This window comes from Gymnoscopelus braueri, assembly GCF_963280865.1.
Source record: "Gymnoscopelus braueri genome assembly, chromosome: 7".
In the NCBI taxonomy this organism is placed as follows: domain Eukaryota; kingdom Metazoa; phylum Chordata; class Actinopteri; order Myctophiformes; family Myctophidae; genus Gymnoscopelus; species Gymnoscopelus braueri.
In genome coordinates this window covers 13,710,096-13,722,333 of record NC_137608.1, presented here as the reverse complement: position 1 = coordinate 13,722,333, position 12,238 = coordinate 13,710,096, and the positions used below count along the sequence as shown (strand labels likewise).

Sequence of the window (12,238 nt, the reverse complement as noted above, 5' to 3'; positions counted from 1 at the left end):
CCATCGATGATGTCACTGGTAGACGGGTTTCTGAACTGTCTACAGCCCTCCTCTGAGACACAGTCTGATTAGAAAAAAAATTGTATCATTATATCATGAGCATTAGTGAGGACCTATTATATGAAGATAGGTTGAAAATGGGTGAAGTCGTCCTTTAACCCATTCAATCCGGGAACGCATCTCTTGTCATTTTAGCTATTCAAAAATAGCAGATCTACAAGCTCATCTATGAGCTTGCAGATCTGCTATTTTTAGAAAATCTTGTACATATTTTTAAAGCGAACATTTGTAAAATATTTTGTTCCAGGGACCCCCAGAAGCAAAGAAATGTTCGCTTTAAAATATATACTATATATTCAAAGTAGATCTACAAGCTCATAGCGCGGCACTCGGTGCCGCGCTATGAGCTTGTATATCTGCTATTTTTGAATAGCCAAAGAAATCTAAAATGACAGTGATGCGTCTCCGGATTTAATGCGTTAAAGGATCATCGTCAAATCACTGATGGGATTCTAAGGCAATAGAAACTACAGCCTTTCTCTTCCTGGAAAGTTAGCATGCTGAATTAGATGCCATATAGAGTATCGAAGTCCTGACATCACTCCGTTATCCCCTGAATCAAGGAAGTCATCTTGAATCACGTCATATACTGTAAGAACTGTGTTCCAAAAATATATATTTTTTCGATTCTGTCAGGTATGTGACTCGTCGTTTACTCTTTGGATAAATTAGTACTTGTTCACTGTCAGCTGATGCTTCATGTCCATATGAGTAAAATCGCCGGGCTCATTTGTTTATTTTTGGAACACAGAACTTTACCGCTAATCACTTTCAATATATCACTACTCAGTTACTAATTCAATATTACTGCAACTGTTTCTACCCATTGTGCAGCTACAACACCTGCACCACCAGCAGAGCCAAAGGTCGTGTTGGAATTTAAAATACAGCAAACCTTCACACCAGCACTTGCAGACACATCCTCACTCGCATTCCAGAGCTTAGCAACCCAAGTAGCTTCAGTGGTAAGTCCATTATGATGATGCACAGCCTGTCAAACCATACCCTATGTTTTCAGCGATTCCTCCTGTCATGCATTTTACTATAATATTGATCTCTGGTAAAATGTATAATAATTTTGTTTAAAAAGAAACATACTGTATGGAAATGTTTAGCTTTTATTGTACAATTACCAAATAACAAAACAACTTAAAATGATTAAAGTTTTATAGATTTTGACAAACATCTTCCTCCAGCTTTAAACATGAGAAGAACATTCTTATTCATTAATTTAATGTAAATCTATTGATCATGAACCATGAAATGAACTTGGTGGAATAATAATGATTCTTTTACAGTTCCTCTGGAATTATTTCCGTAATTATTTCAATGACTGATTTTTTGTTTACAGTTGGACAACGTCTATAAGACAAAGTATTCTAATTTCAATCGCACAGTTGTAACCGGCTTCAGGTATGCACCAATGGTTTTTACTGTATTAAATATATAAATGTTTTATTAATTGATTAACTTATAATTGATTTGTACCTTTTAATGTAGTCATAAATAACAAGAATGTTGATGCAGTAAAATTAATAATAATATGTTTTTATTATAATGAAAAACAACTTTTCGACATCAATTTCACAGCTCAGGATCAGTAAAGGTGCAGGCTGAATTAATTTTCAACCAAGAGGCAAATGCCACAGTACCAGATGCCACTTCTGTGACTGATACTCTCGTGGAGGCTGCATCCAGATCTAATTTCTCCCTTCCTGTGAACACATCATCTATTGTTGTTGTTGCCACTGGTAAGAATTAATGACTCAACCGATTATAGCCATACCTTATATCCATACATTCACCATACCTATAGTCCATACAACATCCCCACCAGTCAATGCAGCTATAGCCCCGGTAAAACAAACGAACCATTAGTCAAAAGAACTTTACCACCAATTACTTTGAACAGTGGCGTGCACAGACATTTTGAGGGGCAGGTGCTCAAGTAAAAAAAAGGGCGCCTTGTGCGGCGCGTGGAACCGCCGACTGCCTAGTAGTGTGAGATTTATTACAGGCACATCTTGTACGTCGTAATTGTATATGTATTTATTTCAATAGACATATGCTGTCTGATGCAGATGTTTAATAATATTCAACAGGTTGGTTTCTGCTAAATTACTGTAACAATTCAATACAACATAAATAAGTAGGTTACTACTATTCTTAATGTACCTGTACAGAAGATTGAAATACTACCTTGAACTGAGCATTATTGTCTCCGCCAGGCCGAAAGGCATGGCGAGAGAGTATGTTTTGCGCCCTGTCCGTCCGTCATTCTGTCTGTGTACAGCTATCTCCGGCACCGTTGTCTTGATCGCAGCGAAACTGTGCACACACACTCCCTGGATGCCAATTCAGAACCTCTGCCCCAAATTTTTCTCATGGGCCTTTTATAGTGCCACCAGGAGGCCGATTTGTGCAAAACATATTTTTTGACAGTACTCCTACAGATTTTGTCCAAAAATCACGCAAATTGGTATACAGTATCTCTATAGTCATTAAACGAAACTTGTCTTTCAGATTTTTCATATTCCATCCTGATTGGCTAAAAATGTCTTCCAAAGTTTGCAGGAGTGCTCAGTTTTCAACAAAATGACTCAAATCATGAACACAGCATGCAATTTCCGTGAAATTTTGCACGCACATTCCCAGATTAGGCTGAGGAAGAATTACCAAATCAGCCTCATGGTGGCGCTATAACAGGCCGATTCGTGTTTCTACCTATAACTGCACCGATCTGTGTAAAACTTTGTATGCACACTCCCTAGAGGTCAAGGAAAAACTTTTGCCCTGCATTTTTCACATCTGCCTTTTATAGCGCCACCAGGAGGCCGACTTATGTAAAACACATTATTTTATACTACTCCTTCCAATTTCATCCAAATTTCACGCAAATCGGTACACATGATCTCTATGGTCATGTGATCACGACGGATGTGTTAGATTTTTCATATTCCATACTGATTGGATAAGATTGACATCTAAAGTTTGCATTATTGGCTTGTTTTGAACAAAATTCCGCAAATCATGAACGTCCGATTGCGGTCAAACTTTGCACGCACATTCACACTATGTTGAGGAACAAATGCCACCCTTTTAACATTGGTCTGTTATAGCGCCACCAGCAGGTCTAATTTAGCGAAACAAATGTTTTTAACAAAATGCCTCAAATCATGAATGCAGTCAGTGTCCGATTGTCGTGCAAGGCAAAGAAGAAATGGCACCCTTTTCACGTTGGCCTATTATAGCGCCACCAGGAGGCTACAATAGCCTACCTGACCTGGCGGAGACCTGTGCTTTTTCTAGTTCACTATCAGTGGTGTCAGTCAGTGGACTCATCCACTGTCACAGCTAAAGTGCACTGTGTATGTTTTACGATTCTGCCTCGGACGGTGCTGAGTTGGCTGAAGGTGATTTTGCAACGCTGGCTCGGCGGTGCCTCTCGTGGCTCAAGTCACTTTCAGACGTTGCGCCTCCGTTGGTGAAAACGAGTGCATCATACTGTGAGTGCATCATACTGTGATATATATATATATATATATATATATATATATATATATATATATATATATATATATATATATATATCTTTTTTTTTTTCCTTCTCATTCAGGCGATTATTCAGTGAGGCTGGTCGGTGGTTCAGACTCCTGTTCAGGCAGAGTGGAGGTGTACTACCATGACAGCTGGGGGACGGTGTGTGATGATAATTGGGATCTGGTGGATGCCCAGGTTGTGTGTAGACAGTTAGGCTGTGGAGCAGCTCAGGAAGCAACAGGGAGAGCCTTCTTCGGACAGGGTGATGGAAACATCATGTTGGATCATGTCACGTGTTCAGGCAGTGAATCACACCTTTCACAGTGCAGCCATAGAGGGATTGGAATCCACGAATGTAGTCACTCTGAAGATGCTGGTGTTGTTTGTTCAGGTAAATATGAATTTTATTGCATATTAAGTATGTTTATTACATACTTAGTTCAGAAACATACTTTGTGCTCTTTAGATACCTCTATAAAATTATACGGTGTACACGTCAAAAATCAACACAGCAGAAAACAATGTGTGATATGTCTTCTTTTATTTTCCTGAGCCGAGTATTTTATAAATGATAGAGAAAATGACGTCGGCTTCCCTTCCTTTCAAAGGCTTTCTTGGGGGCTTGGGTGTGGAACCTTATGTTTGCCAGACCCAAGGGGTCGGCCTACATGAGGCTTTGTACCTGTTTTCTCCATACATGGGCATGCCCCCTTTGCCCTTAGGCCCCAGCCATAAAAGTCTGTCCCCCTTTCGTCCATACATGGGCATACACAGGCTGACACGTCATGTGAAGTCCGGCTTATAAAAGTCTGTCCCCCTTTCGTCCATACATGGGCATAGACACAGGCTGACACGTCATGTGAAGTCCGGCTTAGCCGTGACGTGGTGATCTTATAAAGTACTTATTCTGGGTCTGGCAGAACCATGTATCCTGGTCTTGTTTAACTATGGGTTTAACTTTCAAACCATGAACATGCACCTCCTATATATTCCCAGACATCAGTTGTGTCACTTTGTATAGATAATAACATCAGTTCAATCTCTTCATCACAGCTTCAAGTACAACACCTGGATTACCAAGTAAGTTTAGTTGAATTCTTTATCCATCTCAAATTTGTTTTTTAAACATCACTCATTGTGATGATGATGATGATGATGATGATTCATTCAGCATACATGGTGTACAGTCTAAGTGTCATGTCAAATCTGTATTATGAGGACACTCCTGCATGTAAGCTTTCTTTCAGGCTGATGATTGTCATGTTTTAATGTCTTTCTTCTCATTCAGATTATTCAGTGAGGCTGGTCGGTGGTTCAGACCCCTGTTCAGGCAGACTGGAGGTGTACTACATTGACAGATGGGGGACGGTGTGTGATCATAATTGGGATCTGGTGGCTTCCCAGGTTGTGTGTAGACAGTTAGGCTGTGGAACAGCTCAGGAAGCAACAGGGTTAGACTTCTTCGGACCGGGTGATGGAAACATCTTGTTGGATGGTGCCATGTGTTCAGGCAGTGAGTCACAGCTTTCACAATGCAGCCATAGCGGGATTGGAAATCACTACACCTGTGGTCACGATGAAGATGCTGGTGTTATGTGTTCAGGTAAATATGAATGTTATTGCAATCAATAATGATGTTTGTATGTGTGTTGTCATCCTATCCTATATTAAAATTGGCTAAAGGGAGGACGGGCCGGCGGTCTGGCCGGCCAGCCGGTGGGCGGACCTCTGACGTCACGCTCATGTCACCATGACTCAGCCATAACCATATAAGGAGTTCCCAATGCAGCTATGCCCAATGTTGAGCTCATAGGACTATATAGTACAATCCCTTAGATTAATCAGCACTTGGTATTGAGTGGGGTAGGGGTAGAGGTCATTATTTCTGAACGATTGCGACCTTTGTCATATAATCGGTTCAGGAATATAAAAGAAGACATATCACAGGTTGTTTTTTAATCACTTGCATTTCGATGTGCACAGTACATAATTTTATTGAGGCATCTAAACAGTGGCAGGTATCGTTTCGGTCTCGGAGGTATCGCGAGATTTGGTTGCCAGACAGGAAATGGTTGACAGTCTTGCGATACTCTGGCTGTTCAGAAACATACTTTGTGCTCTTTAGATACCTCTATAAAATTATACAGTGTACACATCGAAAAGCAACACAGCAGAAAACAATGAACATGCACCTCCTACTGTATATTCCTAGACATCAGTTGTGTCACTTTGTATAGATAATAACATCAGTTCAATCTCTTCATGAGAGAGAGAGAGAGAGAGAGAGAGAGAGAGAGAGAGAGAGAGAGAGAGAGAGAGAGAGAGAGAGAGAGAGAGAGAGAGAGAGAGAGAGAGAGAGAGAGAGAGAGAGAGAGAGAGAGAGAGAGAGAGAGAGAGAGAGAGAGAGAGAGAGAGAGAGAGAGAGAGAGAGAGAATTGATGTCACCATGGGCCACATACTGTAGGCTACACTGTAAAAAACTAAACAAAATGAACAAACACTGTTTAAAATATAAGAAACACAAGTAGCTATAACTTAACAATGTAATGTAACCTTTCCATCAGGTAATACAACTTCCCCATCAGGTAATACAACTTCCCCACCAGTCACTGCAACTTCCCCAACCGGCCCTGCAACTTCCCCACCAGTCACTGCAACTTCCCCACCAGTCACTGCAACTTCCCCACCAGTCATTGCAACTTCCCCACCAGTCATTGCAAACTTCACCACCAGTCATTGCAACTTCACTACCAGGTGAGGTGACACAATTTCATCACCACTCAACAAAACTTCACCACCATTCAAAGCAATGATGATTATTTATATTTTTCGTGGTGGAACACACCAACTGTAATAGTTTTGTTGAGTGCAGCAATTAGCAGTGATATTCTTGGTCCAGTTTCACTTGAAACAACAACAAAAAAGCTGGCAGAATATAGACCATCTATTTTTGAAAGAATCTACTTTATATATATATATATATATATATATTATATATATATATATATATATATATATATATATATATATATATATATATATTCAGCATACATGGTGTACAGTCTAAGTGTCATGTCAAATCTTTATTATGAGGACACTCCTGCATGTAAGCATTCGTACAAGCTGATGACTGTCATGTTTTATTTTTTTTCTTCAGATTATTCAGTGAGGCTGGTCGGTGGTTCAGACCCCTGTTCAGGCAGACTGGAGGTGTACTACCATGACAGATGGGGGACGGTGTGTGATCATGATTGGGATCTGGATGATGCCCAGGTTGTGTGTAGACAGTTAGGCTGTGGAACAGCTACGTTAGCACCATGGAGAGCCTTCTTCGGACAGGGTGATGGAAACATCATGTTGGATCATGTCACGTGTTCAGGCAGTGAATCACACCTTTCACAGTGCAGCCATAGAGGGATTGGAATCCACGACTGTACTCACCCTGAAGATGCTGGTGTTGTTTGTTCAGGTAAATATGAATTTTATTGCAATTAATAATGATGTATACTGTATGTGTGTTGTCATCCTATCCTATATTAAAATTGGCTAAAGGGAGGATGGGCCGGCGGTCTGGCCGGCCAGCCGGTGGGCGGACATTATAACGTCACGCTCTTATCACCATGACTCAGCCATAACATACTGTATAATAAGGAGTTCCCAATGCAGCTATGCCCAATGTTGAGCTCATAGGACTAGATTGTACAATCCCTTAGAATCTAGGCAGAGGAAGAAATGCCACCCTTTTCATAATATTGGCCTATTATAGCGTCACCAGTAGGGTGTTTTTTTCAAAACATTTAAAAAAAAAATATTACTCATTTTTGATATTAGCTAGATTCATTTACTCAAGTACTGTGTACTCTACTTAAGTACAATTCAGGGGTATGTTTTACTTTACTGGAGTACTTCCATTTTTCAATAATAATACTTCTACTCCACTACATCTCAAAGCCAAATATTGTACTTTTTACCACACAATAATTATTTGAAAACTATAGTTACTATTACTTTTTATTTACATTTAGATTAATATTTTTTTTAATACATTTTTTATCCCGCGATTTTTGTAACCCATTTTTTTCACCCGGTGCCAATTTCCTAAGTGATCCTGGGCGCTATACTGGTAGCCCTACACCAGCACTACACCAGTCCCCCACAGTAGGGAGGCCAGGGCCGAGCTCATGCTTCCTTCAATGCATGAGAGCCAACTGACCTTCTTGTCACCTGACAGGGGGGAGTTTCCCTGGTTGGACGTAGCGCGTGGAAGGAACACGTTATTCCAACCAGTTCCCTTCCCCTCCATCAGGCGCCCCGGCTGTCATGGGGGAGGCGGTATAGTGACCAGGATTACTACATGTTTTTGTGAGGGTATTAACTACCCTAGGAGACACGGGGAGAACATGCAAACTCCACACAGAGAGGCCCTTTCGCCAACCCCACCTAGGGTATGGGCGCTGATGACGCGGAGGAGAAGACACGCCCCCAGCGCCCACAGCGCCCCCGGCGGGAATCGAACCCAGGACCTTCTAGCTGTGAGGCGACAGCGCTACCGACTGCGCCACCGTGCCTCCTAGATTAATATTACAAAACCTATTGAGACCTAAATATATACTTTGTCAATTTGAAAATAGACGATCTGTTAGCTCACAACGCGTCGCAAAGCGCCACGTTGTGAGCTTGTAGATCTGCTATTTTCAACCAATCCTATATACAATTGAGAGATCGTCGCTCTTCCGGTGGTGCTGAAGGCACTTCATTTTTAATCATTTGTTTCGGCGAAATAACCACAATAACATCTCACATGTCACTACAACACCAGTCATAACGTGCGCAATTCATTCACGCAGTTATTCGTCCACTTTTCATTGCTCAACACACATTTGCCCCCTCACACCATAATTAAATCCGTCCAACACAAAATTCCCCCCACATTACCGACACACCGGACGGTGAGACCTTTTAGGAGCCTCAAAGACGTTGCCAGGTTGCGCGAGAGTAATACGCAATCCGCTCCGTGAATTTTCCTCCGGACGACAAAAGGCCAGCAACAAGCCACCAGGTTGATGCCAAAAACACCACAGATGGGGACAGACACGCTGGATCTATATAGATAACATACCTATGCCTATGGACCTTTCAATATATTCTACATATACATGTTATATATTATTAAACGCACTTTTTCTAACCAATTTACACCCACTTCACGCTTACAACTCCTGGACATGGCAACGTCGCTCATCGTTCTGTGATTGACAGCAAAAGTTGGCCAATCAGGTGGCGAGTTCGCAGCCTGAAAAAACACGAACGGCAGCCATTGTTGGTTGTGCGAGTCAGGGTGCGAGTGCCTTCACTTCTTATTTTCGCTTATTAAACGCTCTCAAACTTCTTCTTTGAGGCAAGGAATTCACTTATAACATATCGTTTGGATAGAATTCAGTTGTTTCACTTCATATGTGTGGTCAATTAATCATGACAGAGCCTATTTAAAAATAAAAATTCAGAGAACCCAGAGGGGCGATCCTCTGGGTTTTTTTTTTTTTTTTTTTTTTTTTTTTTATCCCATGATTTTGTACCCCCAAACGACATTTTCTTTGGCGGGGTTAGGGGGGGGGGGACTAGAATTCTGCCCGCGTAGCAGGCAGAACTTCTAGTTTTTATACATTTGAAAACTTTTGAAATGGGACCTTCTGCATAATGAGTACTTTTACTTTTGGTACTTTAAGTACATTTTGATGCCACTACTTTTGTAGCCTGGCATGGCCAGACTAATATCACTGCGTAGATATTGGTCTCGAATCTCTGTCGAAAAATGCCTTTGGTGATAAACCCGCCTCATATTTGCATAAAGGGCCCTGATTGGTCCCTCACAACTTCAGAGGGAGAGAAATCCAATCTCTATTGAGAGGGGCCAGACCTGATCTGCCGAGGGCAATTCTTTTTGCAATGGCAGATTCGTCTGGAACCAGGCTACTACTTTTGTACTTTTCCTAAAATACATTTTGAATACCGAACTTGTACTTGTAACAGACTATTTCTACGATAGGGTATTGATACTTTTACTTGAGTAAAAAATAACTACAACGATGGGCCTAGTTTGAGAGATTCACTGCAGACACACAGGGGTGAAAACAAGATCTCCTGGTGGAGATAAACATACTAATTGGTAAAAAAAAAGAACATCTGGCCCTAGATATAAAATAAAAAGTTTTTAGGGTTGATTCTATACTGTCACTGATGGAGAAATGTTGACTTTTAAGGTTTTGTTGCAACCCAACTTCCACCAATTGTGACAACTTCACCAGGTCTGACTATTTGTATGCTTGCATGTGTGTGTGTGGTTTGTCAGTGTGTGACTATCAAGCCACCATATTTATCGTCTTGTTTAAATCATCCTCAGAGCTGACAACCTCTGCTCATGCAAAATTCAAGATCTCCAGCAATCGAGAGTTGACTGAAGATGAAATCGCATCTTATATTGACGAGGTTTGACCATTATCATCTGTGTGTGTGTGTGTGTGTGTGTGTGTGTGTGTGTGTGTGTGTGTGTGTGTGTGTGTGTGTGTGTGTGTGTGTGTGTGTGTGTGTGTGTGTGTGTGTGTGTGTGTGTGTGTGTGTGTGTGTGTGTGTGTGTGTGTGTGTGTGTGTGTGTGTGTGTGTGTGTCTTCTGTTATAATTGTGATTAGCTAAGGCTGAAGGATCTGCTCAAAGAATACATGAATGATTTATATCTTGTATACCATGATTTCTTTTTTTGGGGGAAAGAACATAAATCTCTTAATCTCTCTTTCTCTTAAGTTCATCATTTGGATACAATTATGACATAACTTTACAAACTGAGACATTGTATTACCCATTGTCTTTCACAGACATGTTTAAAGTACATTCAGTTGATTGAATGCTGTGACATATTGATCGTTCTATCACTTTATTCACAAGTTGATATCTGGTTTTGTTGTTCCCTTCTTTTTCAGTTTGTTAAACAGACCAGTGGGAATGCAGTCAAGGTGACTGTGAAGCGTATCGTCAAGCTGAAGAAAAAAGGAACTTAATCACCAAACTTCAGCTTCACCTAAATGTAAATGTTTGGTTTTGTGCCATGATATAAAAGGGAAAGTACTACTACTACTACTAATGACCTATCTTGGGACTACCAAATGTGCCACAACAGTTCTTTATGCGAATGATTCGACATCATATTACGCTGCACCATCATGCAATGTACTTAATGAAGTCTTGAGCAGAGAACTAAAAGTTGTGCATGACTGGGTGGTTAGTATGTAATAGACTTGTCCTTAACTAAATGTATTGTGCTGGGAACAAGGCACAGGTTATCTACAAGCCCAAAGCTTGATTTAAACTTGTGTAATTCGGCAGTTCAACAAGTTGAAAGTATGAACTCTTTGGAGTGATGCTGGATTGCACTCTGTCTTGGTCTCACCACATTCATTATATTGTTTTGAAAATGGGAAGAGCAATTGGTATTTCCAGGAAATGTGCTTCTTTTGTTGCCCGTCAGCTTTTATGTCAGATAGTTCAAAGTTTAGTTTTCTGTCATGTTGGCTATTGCTCCATGGTGTGGTCATCTGCTGCCAGTGGTGACCTCAGGAAGCTCCAGGCTGTCCAGAACAGGGTTGCTCACTAAGGTCTAATGTGAGCCGTATGCATGCCTGCCTCTCCTGGCTTACGGTTGAGAATAGGTTGTCTTTTAATACACTTGTGCTGCTCAAGTCAGCCATGAGCAGTAAAACTCCTGTTTTTATAATACTGTGCATGATCATAACACTAGAGGTTCCACTAATGGGCAGCTTGAATTACCTGGTCCAAGACAAATGCTTTAAGGAGATCTTTTATTTATAGACCATTGTCTCTTTGGAATAACCTGCCTCAAAACCTCTGCTGCATTTACAGTAAATTTACTTCTCACAGAATCTCACATTTGATTTAACACTACTGTAACACGTTTTTTTTTGGGGGGGGGGGGGTTCTTTTCTCACATGTAATTTCAGCTTTCAATTTGTTAGTTTCAATATGTATTGTGCATTGAGTACTGACATAATTTTGTATTTGCAACTGTATTCATTTGTTTGTATGTGTTTTTTATGTGGACCCCAGGAAAACTAGCTGGTTGCTCTGGCACCAGCTAATGGGGATCCTTAATCAAATCTATTAAGCAATCTCAAGATGTATGTTTGGGTTCAGATGGCATTTTCTGTTATACATTAATTGTAAAGTTAAATGATTAATAAAATAAATGATTTTTTTTCTCGATTATTAAATAATTATTATTGTGAAATGGGCCATTCTGCATAATGAGTACTTTTACATTTGCCACAGTACATTTTGCTATCGGTCTCTACTGACAGTACCATGCCAGTTATCACTCCCTTCTGCTTTGCTTCTAGACTGCTCCGAGTGGATCTCTTTTTGTCTCCGCCGAAGGTGGAGAATATGTTTTCGCTTTGTGTGAGCAAACATTGTTTGCCAAGCTAACATTGGGCAAGCTCCACGTGACACGTGTCAATATGTTGACACCAATGCCTCTGATTGGCTAGAGGGACGCGTGACGAAATAAAATTCTATAAATAGGTGTGTCACTTCAAAAAGCCCCTACTTTTTGAAGTGAGGTAAAACAGGA

At 40.7% G+C, this 12,238-nt stretch overlaps 1 protein-coding gene and 1 long non-coding RNA gene across 2 annotated transcripts; both read left to right on the top strand.

Annotated features, from left to right (window-relative positions):
* The first annotated feature begins 922 nt into the window (after positions 1 to 922).
* LOC308088379 lies at positions 923 to 1,793 on the top strand. The gene is made up of 3 exons (XR_013933437.1): positions 923 to 1,025; positions 1,412 to 1,473; positions 1,651 to 1,793. It is a non-coding gene; the product is annotated as an uncharacterized lncRNA (long non-coding RNA).
* An 8-nt stretch (positions 1,794 to 1,801) lies between these two features.
* Positions 1,802 to 10,652, top strand: LOC308088898 (scavenger receptor cysteine-rich domain-containing protein DMBT1-like; the record flags this gene model as incomplete). Its single annotated transcript, XM_080433481.1, has 7 exons — positions 1,802 to 1,811; positions 3,677 to 3,991; positions 4,654 to 4,680; positions 4,889 to 5,113; positions 6,767 to 7,069; positions 10,001 to 10,086; positions 10,575 to 10,652. Coding segments are annotated over 7 exons (1,044 nt in total), but the record flags the coding sequence as incomplete, so codon positions are not given.
* Positions 10,653 to 12,238: the final 1,586 nt, after the last annotated feature.